A 16,176-nucleotide genomic window follows, 5' to 3' on the forward strand; every position below is an offset into this window, starting at 1 on the left:
CCCATTTCTTTAAGAACTTGCCATAGTTTGCTGTGGTCAACACAGTCAAAGGCTTTTGCATAGTCAATGAAGCAGAAGTAGATGTCTTTCTGGAACTCTCTAGCTTTCTCCATAATCCAGCGCATGTTTGCAATTTGGTCTCTGGTTCCTCTGCCTCTTTGAAATCCAGCTTGCACTTCTGGGAGTTCTCGGTCCACATACTGCTTGAGCCTTCCTTGTAGAATTTTAAGCATAACCTTGCTAGCATGTGAAATGAGTGCAATTGTGAATTAGCAGTTTAGCGGCTATTAAAGGCTTAGCGGCTAAAAGGCTATTAGCGGCTTAGAAAAAGGGGGGGAAAGCGAAAAAAAATCGCAAGACTCGCAAGACGTTTTCGTCTCGCGAAGCAAGCCCATAGGGAAATTCGTCTTGCGAAGCGCATCGAAAAACGGAAAACCCTTTGGTCTAGCGGGTTTTTCGTCTTGCGAGGCATTCGTCTTGCGGGGCACCACTGTATTATTATTATTATTATTATTATTATTATTATTATTATTATTATTATTGCTGCTGCTGCTGCTGATGTTAGTTGCTTTATCTTCCACAGACAACCCAAAGCAGCTTAACAAACAAACAAAACAAACCCCTACATAGATACATTAAAAGCGGGGATGGGATGGTTAATAGTGCCAGGCAAAAACTTTTCACTACAGTATAGGCATTTGGCCTTTAACATGCCTGTTCCATTTCATGCACAATCCCAGGCTATAGATTGTGAAGCTGAACAAATTACAGCACAAAATGATAATGATAATTCTCTATATAACATACCGAAATAGCTGTATGGGACAGTATTTTGAAACAGCACAGCAATTTGTAGCACCTTAAAGGCCATCAAATTTATTATGGCATAGGCATTTGCAGACTAGAGTAGTTGCTATGAATATTTTTATTGAACCCTTTTTCCTAGATGCCATTGAGGACATTCTCTGTTAACTGGATCCATGCTGCCCTAAAATAGCTGATTTTGTCCATTGTGTATCTGCACCCCACATCTCTGATGTTAAGTCATTTATCTCTGTAAGACCCTTTTCTTGGCAACACAGTGATTAATGGAAAAGAAGTGGATAGTTAAATATTTAGCTTTCATGTCACTACAACCTTGACAGAGACATGTAACAACCACACTGAATACAAAACCCTTTGAAATAGTGCCTTTATACAATGACTTTCTGTGCACTTCTCTAGTAATTAAAATATGTAAGAGCCCAGTTGGTCTGCATACTGCTGATGTGCTAGAAAGTGTGGGAAGCATTTTATCATCAATTATTCAAAACTATCCTGGAAGATATGGTAAGGTTTTAAATTCTATACAAGAAATCCTAGGTCTCTGACTGTTTGCGAGTTTACAATATTATTCAAAGATGGAAAACTAATCTTGATGTTTTCTTTTTCTTTTCTTTTCCTCAAAGCTATTCTTCTCCATGTAGTGAAAGTCTGGAATCTCTAATTTACAATCTTCTAGGAGAATTGCTCTTTCTGACACTTACACAGCTAACATACATGTGAACACTGGATCACAGAATCACAGAAGGAATCATGAGGGTTCCAACCCCGTGCAATACAGGAATCTTTTGCCCAATGTGGGGATTGAACCCACGCATGACTGATCATTTCCAGCCTAGCCTGAAAGCACACCAGTGACCAAAAGCCTTATATCACACTAACAGTTTTCTCAACACTGCTCTGCTCAATCAACCTATTCATAATAAAAAGAGCACCTGAGAATGTCAGGGTTTTATGCTCATAAAGCTATGGAGCAGTGAGGATTAGCATGAAGATTTCACTTTGTGATTTAACAGTATTGCTTTAGGTAGTCGGGAAACCAAATATCAGATGAAAAAATTATCTGGCACCCAAAGTTAATTTAAAAGTATTGCTCTTCATAATACAAAGTCTTAACCAACATTGAGTCAATTGCAGTTATACTTTATTGGGAAGCTAACATGTCCACACAGAAAGTCAGGGCTAGTAAAGCTTAGGCATTGTAATGTAGAGCAGCAAGGGATGTATAAAAGCCCCCTGAGAAATTTATTTCATCTCACTGAATCTTCCTCGACTTCCCTTGGATGTTTTTACTTGAGCGTGAACCGCTAAATTCAGCTCAGGCTTTACTTTAGTCAAAATCCTAGAGTGGGAGCTCTAGAAGTCTCATTGGTCAGATACACATCTGCACCCATAGTTATAATAAAAGTTGACATTCTGCAGACGTAGCCTCAGGTCAGACTAAAAATGAAGTTGATTTGAATTGGGGTTATTACATTTGCTATGAACTGATGCAAGTCTGCAAAAGATTTGTTTTTTATTGTGATTTGTGAAAATTACCAAAATGACAGTGTGCATTGACAAGGTAACACAACAGTATGACCTGAGAGGGAAGCTAAGTGCTATTACTTATCCATTTTAAAAGCCCCAAAGTAAATGTTTTCTTGTTTATTTAGGGTATTTTTTGCCTGATTTTTGAATTATATAAAACTTCTAAAGCACATACAATATCCTGGAGAAGATGCCTACCATGCTTGTGGGTTTCATGGGAGCAGCAGGGTAGTCATATGAAAGTGGAATGCTAGACTAGAAGGACACATGATCTGATCCTGCAAGGATCCATGTACAGAATCATACAATCTCAGAATTGTAGAGGCACCCCAAGTGTCATCTAGTCCACCTCTGCCATTATTAGCTTTGTTCCCTTTGATGGTTCTTCTCCCAGGTAGCTTCCTGGATAGGGAAAGCTGAGTCAGACTATTTCAACCAATTTTCAGTTTAACTCTCCAAGCATTGATTAATTCTAACTTTTATTAGACACAGGAATTGAGCGGTAGCTGGCTCCTCACAAACTCATAACAGTATATAGGAAGAAATGGCTTAAAACATCAATGCAAATCTTCTGAATAAACTCACTGGTTTTACTCTGTACCACTTGAAGCCCCTGGCTGTATACTCTCTCTCTGTGTGGGAAATCCAATATAACTTGAAAGCTAGGAAGCATAGACGTCTGGTGGACAGACATTTAAACAGATGCTAGCCTGATTGCCTGTGGCAAGTAAAAATCTACCCCCCTTGGGTAGTCAGGTAGGAAAGGCTTTGTTTTTCCCCTTACTAACAATAGGTGCGAGCAGTTGGCTACTAATTTATATGGATCTATCTGGAAGGCTACCATAATTTTTTTTGTGATCACTGCCATACATCAGGACTTAGTACAAATGACAATTTTCCAGTAGATATTGCTGAGACATGAAGAAAATATTCATCATGCTTGATAGTATGCTTTAGTCTTGAGATGCCATACTAACAAATCTTACATGACAGTAATATGCTTAAATCTGACAATGGATAGTTAAGATGAAAGGATATAGAAATGCCAAAGCTGGAATAAGGTCAAATGAAAGCCCTCCTATCAAAATACAAAACAGCTGTTGGCTATTGCTTTTCTCTGGAGTTAGGACTTGAGTTTATATTGACTAATTCACTTAGATTAGCTTTGCTGCACAAGAATCCATTAACACTCTTCTTTAGAATAACATTAATCAAACAAGATTGTTTTTATATTTTTTCAAAAACTGATATGTGATGTTCCTCAGTAGAATGCACATAGTGCAATTGTTTAATTCTAAACACGCACCAAACAACAGAATTATTAGAAACTTGGCAGAAAGCCCTCAGTACTAGTGATATCAAAAACCAAGCAATAAAATAGTTTTAAAGTGCAATCCTTTATCTACTTTCCTGGGACTGAGTCCCATTGAACTCAATGAGGATTACTTCTGAGTAGAAGTATATATTTTTGTGCTGTTAGCTACTGAGATCTCTGAATTCTGAAAGCTGCCAGAATTTCTAGTTAGGTGATGCAGAGCACTTAGGAAAATGTCCATATGTACAAGGCTCTATTTTATACAGTGTCAGAGCAATAGTCCCTTTTCTATTCTGATGGACAGCCACTGCAAAATATTGAGTGCAGGTGTGTCTTATTGAGATACTTTAGCTGGAGATGCCAGATATTTGGTTTCCAAAAGCGAAGCATGTGCTCTGTGCCACCTGAAGGGAGAAAAAGCGGGTACACATTCATGCCAACAGTAGAAAACTGGATAGCTAGATTGCACTTGTCCAACAATCATAGATGGATAGGGAATGGATGGAGCTTTGCAGAGCACAAAGATCAGTCATACTGGAGCCATGCCCAACTTTGCCATGCTGGTATTCTTTCATGCTGCCTAGGAATGATGGGTTGTAGTTCAAAACATCTGGAGAGGTGGCAGAGGTTGCCTTACACACTGTATTCAGCATATATGATACATACTATTTTATTATCATCCTTGTGCAATTTCTAACCTGAATGCAGCTGTAAAATTGTGAGGCAAATGTCCACTAAAAACTCCCAAGTGATTCCTAATCGCCAGCAGAGTCGAGAATAGTAATATGGTATTTCACTGTTGCCTAACAGATGGTATTATGCCATGGACTATTTTACTATTTGGCTTACAGAACATAGCCAAAGCCACAAAGCCAAATTTACTGAGAAAGTGTTGACTTTCAACACAATGATTTACCACTCAAGAGCTGTATATAATGATTTTTTTAAAAAAGAAGGAGAATAGTTTTCTATTAAGAATGGGCAAGGCAAGAGGCACTACAATATGCAAAGCACGTTGTGGTTACATTTATTGCGTTAATGGTTTCCTTACCAGAGCTACCCTATAATTCACTAGATATGGGGATTTCCTTACGGCTGCCAAGTTTTGTTTTTGAGGTTAGGTCTTTGTAATTAATTGAGGATGAATAGAGCTGTTTCTTGGCAAAGAAATTCACTCAACTAATGATCAAATACTACTAATTGCATCATAGTTTCACCAAGGGTCATGTCTCACTAGAATTCCTGCTTATAGCTGTCCAAGATAGACAACAGCTACAGGAGTTTGGAAATCTTATTATATCTCATGACTTTCACACATTTGTGTGAACATGCATTTGTCAGCAGTCATCCCAAACAATTTCCCCTTCCTTTAGCCCACTACCTCCATTCCATAATGGTCAGTTTAGTTGATTCCTAAGGGGCATGCATAGCTTTTATTTCTTGTTGTGACTGCTGGATTGTTACAGGACTACACAGAGCGGAATATATCTGAATCACAGTTTCATACAACAGCAGCAAATCTTTCATTCATTTGAGAGATAATACTCCAGAGTCAACTTTTTTTGCGCCTTAGACAGGCCAATTAACACTTTAAAAAAATAGTAACAACAAGGAAAGAAAAAACGCTGGATGGCTCCGGCTTCGCTAAGACCTCTGACAAAGATCTTCGTACACTTAATGAGAAGTGGTTTGCAGACAAAATTTCAAACATTTTACAAGTGCAAATATCATTCTAAGTGTTACAGCTTTAGAAGGGTCATTGTTTCTCCTACTTAATTAGAGCTAAAGATTTCATTGCCAAGTTTTTTTTATTTAAAAAAGGGACCAAAGGGACCAATATCAATACATTAAAACTTAATCAGCTCCCTTTGTAGGTCATACAAACATTGTGCCAGAGGAACTGCTGACACCGTGTAGGAAGTCTCCTGACCATGAAGTGTTCAGATTTAGTTATTCCACTTGTTCTGTAATTTTATCAGAACTTCCAATCAGGGATAACTTCATGAAAACTTCGGGGATTCAGAAAAACTAGCTGCTATGCAGCACCCCAAAGGAACACAAGCTAGTTCAAAATACTTGCCATATGACTCTGGAATACATTTCATTATATTAATCAGCCACTTTGTAGTTGCCGCCACAGCTTTTGTAACTGCAATAATAGCAGAAAGGGCAGCTGCTGCATCCCAACAGATCTTGATTCAGATAATACATTCTCAGTGCAACGTGTTCCTGGGGACACTCAGAGGACATCACTAGGAGACAAAGTTGACCATGTGAACTAGGCCTGTGATTTATATTCATGACAAGGGCCAGCTACTAACATTATTTCCCAATATTAAAGGATACAAACCATAAATCATGAGCTTCTTGCATAAGGAAATCAGTGCTCTCCTAGGAAGCTGTGATTTATACGATGCACTTTAATCAATGTTTGACAAATATTTCATCTCTAGCTACATTTGGACTTGGGGAAAGCAGATATTTGTGGCTATGTGTGAAGAGAAAATGTCCTGCAAAAATGGATGCATTTGGTAGCATGCAGACACTGGCGCACCTGGCAAGAGTTTATTGCAGGCAAAGTAGTGTTTCAGTTGAAAAGTAAAGAAAGGAAATGAAGGATTGTAAAGTGACCAGGCTAGCAAAATCAGAAAGCAAGCAAGCAAGCAAGAAAGCCTGATTTGAAAGTATTTCTTTTTTATTACATAAACTTAGATCAGAATTGAATATAGGAACATAAACATCAGGAATAAGTTTTTGACAGTAAGATCTGTTCAACAATGGAACAGACTTCCGAAAGAGGTGGTGGACTCTCCTTCCTTGGAGGTTTTTAAGCAGAGGTTGGATGACCATCTGTCATGTATGATCTAGCTGAGACTGCTGCATTGCAGGGGGTTGGACTAGATGACCCCCGGGATCCCTTCCAACTCTACAATTTTTCGATTCTGTGATTCTATGATCCTGAAATCTCAAGGTTAGATGGTACCCTTTCAATTTGCTGTCCAAGTAAACTGGGACGGTGAGACTTCCCATAGGTGCCTGAATCAAGGTCAGCATAGATTTCATACACAGCAGTTACTGAACAGAGAGAATCCATCCTTTTTTCTAAGACTTATTTTCCTTCACACCACTCGAGAATGAAAGATTTGTATCTAATTTAAAGTAGTGTGTTTAGTGCTGAGTCTGCTTTTATTTACAATCTATCCTTCAGCTCCTCTGCTAAAAGTGAAATGGCAATTGCTTTTAAAACGACCCATTTTCATGGCGCTTCTATGTTAAAATTGTACCGCAAATATCAAAAGTAGGGGAAAAAAAGTTTACTGAGTCCAACTTAGTGAACTGAATTGTTAAGAGTATTTCTTTCTATTTATCTTCTTAGAATTTTAGAATTTATTAATCTTCCTCAAAGGTTTCAGTTGCTAATTTACTAATCAACTGTAAATTTCCAATTAATGAAGTAATGATAATTTGTTGAAGGAACAAACTTATTAACAACATGATTTTAAGCTCATACAAAAAGCTGAGATGCCATATGAACTTATAAATGTAAGCAATAGATTTATAATGAATTGTAATTATTTGTAGAACCTTAATTATCTGTAGAAAGATTGCTGAGTTAAACCGTTTCTATAGTTAAAAAAAATAAATTCAGAGTTCTGACTCATACTAATGTTAAGTTGCGGTTCTTACTTTGAAGTGAGTATGATTCACATCACTGATACTGGGACTGCAAATACATAATGCTTTAAAACCACATTCAAAGCACACATTTTCCCCTCCAAAGAATTCTGAGCACCGTAGTTTCTTAAGTGTGGCTGTGAACTACATTGCCCAGAATTCTTTGAGGGATGGTGGTGGAATGTGTACTTTGAATGTGCATAGCTTGGGTAAAGAAAGTTTCTGCCCAAAGGACTTCCTAAACATATGCACCTATAGCTGAGCTGAGACTATGGTATTAAGTCTGCCAATAAATCCTCCTGCTCCTTCTCCCACTGTAGGAAATTATAGTGGATGCCTCCTTCCCACTAACCCAGGTGCTCTGTGTCGGAACTCCGCTCGGCCAAGCCGATAAGGCCTCATCTTCCTCCGAGCTGAGCCTTTGAAATCGCCTCCGATGTGTTTAATGACCTGAGCCTTTGATAAGGCCTCAAGCACATTCTATCCAGCAGGGTTCCCAGCACAGGGAAGAGACAAGAGGTTTGGCTACATTGTAAAGAGTTTTATTTCTAAACTACGCAGAACAGAAAATACATCCTCTCTCTATGAAAGCAGAGAGCAACTGAACAAAGGAAACAGGAAACCACTAACGTCACATCCCGCCTCCCTTTCCTGTGAGACTTGAAGGTCTCTGGAATGTAAACAGAGTCCTGTGACTCCACGCAGCTGCACAGTGATAACAGATGTCCAACAACTTCCTCCTTGTTCGAATTCCTTCTGTAAAGAAGGAACCACGCATTGGTTCTGTGCTGGGCTTTTTCCTATTGGGCACCTCTTCTCTCAGTCAGGTTCCTTTGCTCCTCCTCATCCTGGCAGTGTCTACCTGCTTAGTTTGGACACTCTTCTCTGTTTAACTCTCCCTTTGTCTACACTCTGGTGCAGCTGAGCTACCTTTCAGCTATTTCATTAGGCTTACCAGAATGGTATCCTGGTAGACTGATGAAGGTTGCTGCCATTGTAGTTGGAATAGCCTGGGGACCTTTCTATTACTGCACAAGGCAGTAGAGGGTTTCAAGTCCCCCTCCCCTTTTATCTGAAGATAAGTTTACTGATGTTTCATGATGTAGTGTCATCCCTGTTGTACCATTGTGTATGGAGCAGAACTCAGCTCATTGCAGCTTTGTTGCTTAAAGCAAATGTTTTCATTTAAGAGAAAGGGAAAAATCATAAACCCACAGGTACCTTGTGTACTGATGGTAAACCCCACTGAATGCCCATGCCCCAAATAATTAGATGTTGCGTTTCCACCATGAAGATTGTTGAAAATCCTTGCTTTTGTTTAGTCCAGCAAAATCTGGAGGGTCCACAGGTTTTCCAGCCTTTATCTAATGCAATCCTTGGACTAGTGGGGTGTTTTGAAAATATTGTTACCTATGCTCCAGCTTTAAGCAGGAGGTTCCAAGCAGCTAAAAAAGAAAAGAAAAGTGACAAAGAGCACAACTCCAACTCTTTTTTCATTTAGGCTGAGATGTGAAAGAATGCAGGCTGTGCTTTAGGTTGTCTGTTTAGGTTGTCTGTGGGAAAGTGAATCTAATTTTCTCTGTCTTCTTTGGTTTCAGAAAAGGTTTTTAGGCACCTCCTTTGGAAGCAAAACTGAGACTATTTCCTAAAAGATGATGACATCTTTGTGCTGTCTTGTCTAGTGAAGTGGAGCAAAACTCGTGCCAGGGGAAACTTATTTTGTTGTTTCTATAAACTGCATGGCCATTGGGGAGTTTTGTTTGGCCTGCCACAACTAACTGCTTTATAATTCTGCCTCAGTGAGGGAAGCGGTTGAAGAAAGATACAAGACAGATTTCTATGAAACCCTACTCCACAATTTTCTCTTACAATTTTCTCATATGTTTTCACAGACAGCTTGGTGTCTTAAGCATTCACCTATTCCTTGTAGCAGTAAAAACAAACAAACCAAATATTGAGAGGTTGATCCTCTTGAGTAGAAAATAACCATGTGTATTATTAAAAGCTCCTCTGCAACTCAAATCCTAAATGCATTATTTAAACACAGATATTGATTAATTCAAATGAACCACTTAGTAAAAGCGGAGAAGAGCTTATATTATCTTATTCTTGACCTCCATTAGCTTTCCTGTCAGAACTTGATTGAAACCTGTTCAAGAGAGTTAGTACATATGGTTTATACATTCTGTTTACACATTTTGATAGATTTATTTTCAAACTGGCCTTAATTAATGTATTATTTACCATGTTGCTTTTCTACATGACGTATGTGCTTCATTGGAAACAGAATTTCCAGAATTTTCCTTTTATCTGAAATTTTAATATTTGCAGTATGCATTTGATCAGACCCACAGTGAGCTACTACTTCAACAAATGCTTTCTGATCAAAAGGTTAGACATATTTCTACCTCTCATAGGACTAGCCATTGCAAACCCAATGCTTTCTTATGTTCTGTGGTAAGTTTATAAAAATGTGCCTTCCCATTGTAAAGAGAATAGTGCTTCTCAGGTCAGGTTCAGAACTTCCGGCGCTGTCCACACATATGAGAATACGGCCGTAATAATTTATCTTTAACACACCTAGAACTGCAGAACTCAGAAGCCAAACAGGAACTTGCAGTATGCCAATTAACTGTTTGGAGTCAGAAATTAGTACCAGCTTAATTATAATTTGCCAATCTAGTAATGCTTCAAAGATGCCTAAGATGTCGTCTAATATTTCACATTCCTTGATCATAATTAAGTAAGACAGATGGTATGCAGTTAAACACAAGAGTCATCATAGTAATACAACAAAACATCAATGGTAATATTTAGAAGGCAAACTTGTACTCTGCAAAGTCAGGCAGATGCATAAATTCCATTGATATGATCACATACAAGGCTAGAATAAATCATTGCTTGTTCTTTTAAAAAGACATAATATTATAGAAAGTGCAACTGACTACCAACATATATTATTTTCTTTAAACAATCTAATGTATATTGAAGCCCTATTCTGACAATATTGAGATGGTAATATCATAAGGGTAGTGTTTTTTCTGAGGAAGTTAACTTTTCAGGTTTTTAAGCAGAGGGTGCTTTCACAAATGGCTCTATATGTAAAAATAGATGCTTTGAAATGGTGCTAAAGCCCACCATGTAAGGCCTTTACTATGAAAAAAAGTTGAGAATTAGTCTTAAGATAAGTAATAACCTGTAGTTTCCAAGTGAACATATGACAAAGACCCAAAAACCACATTCATTAAATGCTACTAACATAGCCTAGATCTGCCATGGCAGTGGAAGATAGCATTAAAAATTAGATAGCAGTGGTGACAACACTCTATTACCAAAGAATCACAAACATAACGCAGGGAATTTCACAGTGAATTACAAACCATTGAAATTCAGTTATAATCTGACAAAATGAACAAAGTAAATGCTCTTTTGGAAGTATGAAAGTATGCCTTAATATAGCTTAAATGTCCATGTATGGGTAAAATAAAAATTCAGTACCTTTGGTTCAAAGTCAACAAACCATGTAGTTCTCAGAATCATCAGGAAAATTGGCTTCTGTACTTGCAATACTCACAGCCTTCCCAAATATTTCGGACTATAAATCTTATCAACACTGACCATTGGCAGTTATAGCCCCAAAACATCAACTGAGCTCTTCAGTTTGACTTCTCCTCTACTTTTAGTTAACTTCCCTTAACTATTACTTGTAAACAGAATAACTGCAAACTACGGAAAGAAAATGACACCTTGCTGTTTAACAAAGATCAGTTATAATATTAAATACAATAGAATCAATGCAAATGTGTTATTATTATAACCTAACCTCAAACATATCTGCACAAAAGCACAGTGCAATGTCATCTCTAGTTTTAATTTTAATTGTTAATGCCTTCATCAAACATTAAGACACAGCAGACATAAGCACTTCTTGAATGCAACTTACCCAGCTGTGTTTCCTGAATTGTCAGTTTACTCTCTGAAGGATATAAAAGCTTTGGTGGTTTTTCTGTTAGTGGTGCTGCAGGGAGAAAAAAAAGAAGCATGGTCATTCTGAATATTCCTGAATAAGAATATTTTGACACCTGAAATCAGGGTATACTTTAAATAAACAGAACAGGAGTCCCCTGTGTTTTCTGAAACAGTATTAACAATTGCTTTGATTTTAACAACATTTTCATTGGCGCATGTCTTCTGCACTTACACCGTTATTGTCCCACTTTGAACAAACAAGTTTGGTAGGGTTTTGCAGTGTTTCATACACTGTGAATCTTACATGCAGAGAAGGAATGACAGAAAAAGCCAGGGGGGAAAAAACAGAGAAAGCAGGTTGGGACAAAAGCAAATGGATTTATACAGAGTGGAATTAAGAAGGAAGAAAATTGTGGTGAAGGCTCAGAGTTGATACAGAAGGTGGAAGGAAATTACTATATGGAATTAAAGTATGGGGGTATGCATTTGTGAGAAAGGGAAAAAAGGAGTGATTTTAGTAAAGGCATTCCAAATAGATTAAGATGAATAATAAACAGGAGTGAGGAAGAGCTGCAGTAGTTTGAGAAAGAAATGTATACAGCACAATGTTTTTTGCAGAAATGTGTCATTCTACAACCTTTTTTATCTCCTTGTTCAATTAATTTAATAGTCAAAACCAAAATATCAGTGTACAAGGCAATTTGACACAAATGGGGGCACTTTAAAGTTTCCTCTGATTATATTTTTTATTTATTTACAAAGGAAAATAAATTATCCTTCAATGTGAGATGAGCAGCTTCTCTAAAAACATATTTTTAAATGATAGCTTTACAGTTACCCATATAAATGTATTGAATTTATACCCAACCTTCCTCCCTGAAGAACCTAGACCAGCATGTAGATGGGCCCAGTAGTGGACTTTGGGTCCTCAAATTCCCATGCTGCCCTGTGTGACGCTAAAATTCGGCACCCCCCACCTCTCATGCTCCATTCTGCAGCATTGTTGTGGCGTCCCCTGCAGCATGGCTCCCAGTGCCACTGCTGTGGTTGCACCACCCTAAAACTGCCTCTGCTGTGCCAGACATTGCAGAGAAGCTCTAAAAGAAATCCAAGCATGAAAGACTCATCATTTCCTTATCTTTTTCCAGCACTTAATTTCTAAGTTGGGAGCTGCTGAAGCTTAAGTCTTTTTGAAAGTCACACCTTCTATGCAAACTGAAATTTATCAGGGATAAACTGCTTGAATCTTCACTGTGCATGCAATAATCAAGTGGGACCTGCCATAAAATGTTGCAGTACAGAGTAGTATTAGGCCAAAATATTCAGCCAGAGGGTTCCCCTGCCCCCAGGTTTTTGTTGGTGGGAAGAGAGGCTCCTAAAGATTGCTACAATCATTAGCAATGGTGGCAAATTCTTATAATGCAGGCTTCCTCAAATTTGGCCTTCCAGATGTTTTTGGCCTACAACCCCCTGATCCCTAGCTAGCAGGACCAGTGGTCTGGGATTGTGGGAATTGTAGTCTCAAAGCATCTGGAGGGCCGAGTTTGAGGAAGCCTGTTATAATGTGTGGTGGGGATGTGTCTCCATTCCCAAGGAGCTGGCTTATGTTTCTCTCCTTCCCCCTTAAGACACACACACAAAAGCATTGCTGTCACTTTCAGCAGTGGGTTGAGCTCCCTGGCAGCATTTCTTTCTCCTTTCAAAATGCCAATAAATGAAGGATGCTATGTCATGATACGGTTTTGCTGCCAGGGGCTTAATTGGTGATGGTCCTGTTGAGAGATGGCTGCCACCAGTGGGTAGCTGGAATGGACAAAATAGAATGAAGGAAAAATATTCAGAGGACAGTAGCTGAGCATCTACAGATATGCAAAAATGTTTTCTTTTATCTATGTGTAACAATACATATGAGAAATCATTTAATAGCGCTAGATAATGGGCTGTCTTTAATTTGAAATAGACATGCCTTGCTTTAATTACCTTTGCTCCAACTACTTTTCACAAAGCACCCACTTAAAATTAAAATCAAGGATGGTTGAGGATTTTAGTCTACTCCATAATTTGGCATGAAGTCTTTTTTATTCAGCCAAACCAGCAGTTGAAACAGAACACTGGATCAATCATTCTACTTTTGAGGTGCACCCAGGGCTGCTTCCCGTTTCTTAAAAATCCTATAAAAACTGCTTGAAGCAGCTTCAGAGCAAAGCATCTCCAAAGAGCGCAGGAAGTGGCTGCATATCCCTGTTGGAGCATGTGCAGAGTGCCCATTCAACACGCCAACGGAGTGTGCCAATGGAACAGAAAAACACCAGACAGTTCTAGTTAGGCTCAGTCCCTTTACTGACAGTATAATGCAGTTCCATAACTTACAGGTTACACACAGTGGTAATATACAGCATACAGTCTTTCCATCAGCATACAGCCTCTTTGCAGTGTTCCAACACAGACTAGGCTCTGGCCAAGGGCAGGAACCAAGAGCAAACTTGCTTCAAACACAAGAATCACTCTCACAGGCTTGCTGACTCACTCTCACATGATTAACTAGTCGCAGGTGCAGGACAAACACACCCAATTAAGCAGCATACCTAATTTAACCTGTTCTTGTCCTTTTTCTCTGCATGCAGAAGCCCTTATCCATTAACAATCCCATCCTGTGTAATTGTACACAGTGGTAAATTCAGATGTTCCCCTTTAGTCATGTGAGGACCCTATACATATAAAAAAACCCATAGAGGGGTTGTTGTCTTACTTACAAAGACATGTATCCTTCCATGTACACATTTCCTCATCTCCTTTTCCTTCACTATTTCCAACTACGTTATTTGTTTGGAAGGGTTGGTTGATTGGAGAAAATATTAAATCACCTAGATATGATTCTTTTTCTTAAACACACACACACATTAATTTGACTGCTACCTTATCAGTAATTCGTCATATCTTCTGTTTAAAGACTCTAACTTATCAACACAGAGACATCTTTCAGAGAATGTCCACTATACCATTTAAATGTAGATTTGCCTTTTTTTTGTCAAGCTCAGCTCAATTATTCCTTATCAGATAGCATTTCTACAGCCACTGTTCTAAATCTCTTAAGTCGCTTCAAAGCAGACCTTCTGTCAAAGGTAAAGCAACTGCTGGAATAATCCTAGTACAAAGGACATGTAGGATAGGGAACAACAAATTCCATTTATTTAACAAACTGATACATTACTTACCTGAGGCCTTGGACCTCAGGTGGCAGCTTTCTGTGTGAAAAATAATAGACTTTTTAAACTGCACAGGGATTAGGGATGTTAGCCTCACAATACTCTTTTGGTGTGTGAGGTACAACGTATCTGTAGCATCAGCCTGCCTTACAGCAGCCCTGTCATTGTAAGGGAAACCAGGCTATGAAGTAGTGGCTTGAGGTTCTGTTTCTATGGTCCCAGACCTTGATGCTCAAGATCTTACTGAGTTCTAGCATATATACAGCAGAATACTTGCCTTCTGGCTTGCTGTAGCTACTCCATTCCATAAAAGGCCTTGTGAAACTGACATACGGTAAGTATACAGATATAGATTGGCTTGATAAAAATGCCGCTGTATTTTCTATTGACATTTTATTTTTAATAGATTCAATATTTAACACATAAAACACCTCATCTCTTCAAACAGACCAGTCCAGTCTATTACCTGCTCTCAGAAGAATCCATGTACAGTGGTACCTTGGGTTACAGACACTTCAGGTTACAGACGCTTCAGGTTACAGACTCCCCTAACCCAGAAATAGTACCTTGGGTTAAGAACTTCGCTTCAGGATGAGACCAGAAATCGTGTGGCGGCGGCATAGCGGCAGCGGGAGGCCCCATTAGCTAAAGTGGTACCTCAGGTTAAGAACAGTTTCAGGTTAAGAACAGACCTCCAGAACAAATTAAGTTCTTAACCCATGGTACCACTGTATCTGAATAACTAATTATACATCTGCACTCAGCATTCCTTTGTTAATATGATGCCTCTACATTATTTCACCTATTCAATTTTTTTAGAATCACAGACGCATCTCAGAAAGCCCTCAACTTAACTGAGCTCAGTGATACCTTTTCACAGACATTGCAACCAATAGCGCAAAATATTTATCCCATTGGTCAGGGCCAACATGTGTCCTTCCAGAGGTTAGACTGCAACTCTCATCATCCCAACCATTGCCAATGCTGCCTGGGGCTCATGGGAACTGGAGTAAAACACTATTTGAGAGGCCACAGGATGGCCAGCCCTGCCATAGATTAAAGATAGTTAGCCTCACTAAATGTTATATTCAGCCTCCCATCTACCTTTCTCCAAGTCTGGAAGGAAAAGGAATGGGTGGTAAGAACAGTTAGGATTCGTATAAATTATGGGTAGGATTAATATAATAAGTCCTGTCAGGAAAACCCCTTGTGCAAGTGGGCTTCTCCCCTCTCCCTCCATGTACCCTCCCAAAGTTGGATACGGGGGCTCAGGAGAACTGTATAACAGTGTGCAGTGGAGTGGGGGATTGCTCTATCTGGGAAGCCTAAATGCTTGCTGTGACAGAAATATCACCTATATATACAGTATATACATATTCATTTAAAATAAATGAATTCATTTGAATAGAGGGAGTCGTGCACAGTTGAAAGCACATAACTCTTAACAGTAGCAATCATGTGCATAATTAATGTGTCAAGAGAGCACTGTAAAGTAGAGCACAATGCAATTTGCTCTTCTTTCAGTTTAGCACCCCTAAAAAAATTAACAGCAGTTCTAGAGCATGCATTTGAATAAGAATAGTGAACAGTGGGGAGTCAATTGCTAAACAAAGCATTTCTGAAACAGACCAACTTCCTTCAAGGTGATTTACCACCTAT

At 38.7% G+C, this 16,176-nt stretch overlaps 1 protein-coding gene across 4 annotated transcripts in view; it reads right to left on the reverse strand.

The window, feature by feature from the left end:
• Positions 1–16,176, reverse strand: part of IL1RAPL1 (interleukin 1 receptor accessory protein like 1) — a 652,770-nt gene that overhangs the window by 158,318 nt on the left and 478,276 nt on the right. For all 4 annotated transcript variants that reach the window (XM_053386980.1, XM_053386978.1, XM_053386977.1 and 1 more), the window contains exon 6: positions 11,286–11,360. In XM_053386980.1, coding sequence (XP_053242955.1) covers positions 11,286–11,360 — 75 coding nt within the window. The remainder of the gene's footprint in view (positions 1–11,285; positions 11,361–16,176) is intronic.

Source organism: Podarcis raffonei, chromosome 4 (genome assembly GCF_027172205.1).
Source record: "Podarcis raffonei isolate rPodRaf1 chromosome 4, rPodRaf1.pri, whole genome shotgun sequence".
Lineage (NCBI taxonomy): Eukaryota > Metazoa > Chordata > Lepidosauria > Squamata > Lacertidae > Podarcis > Podarcis raffonei.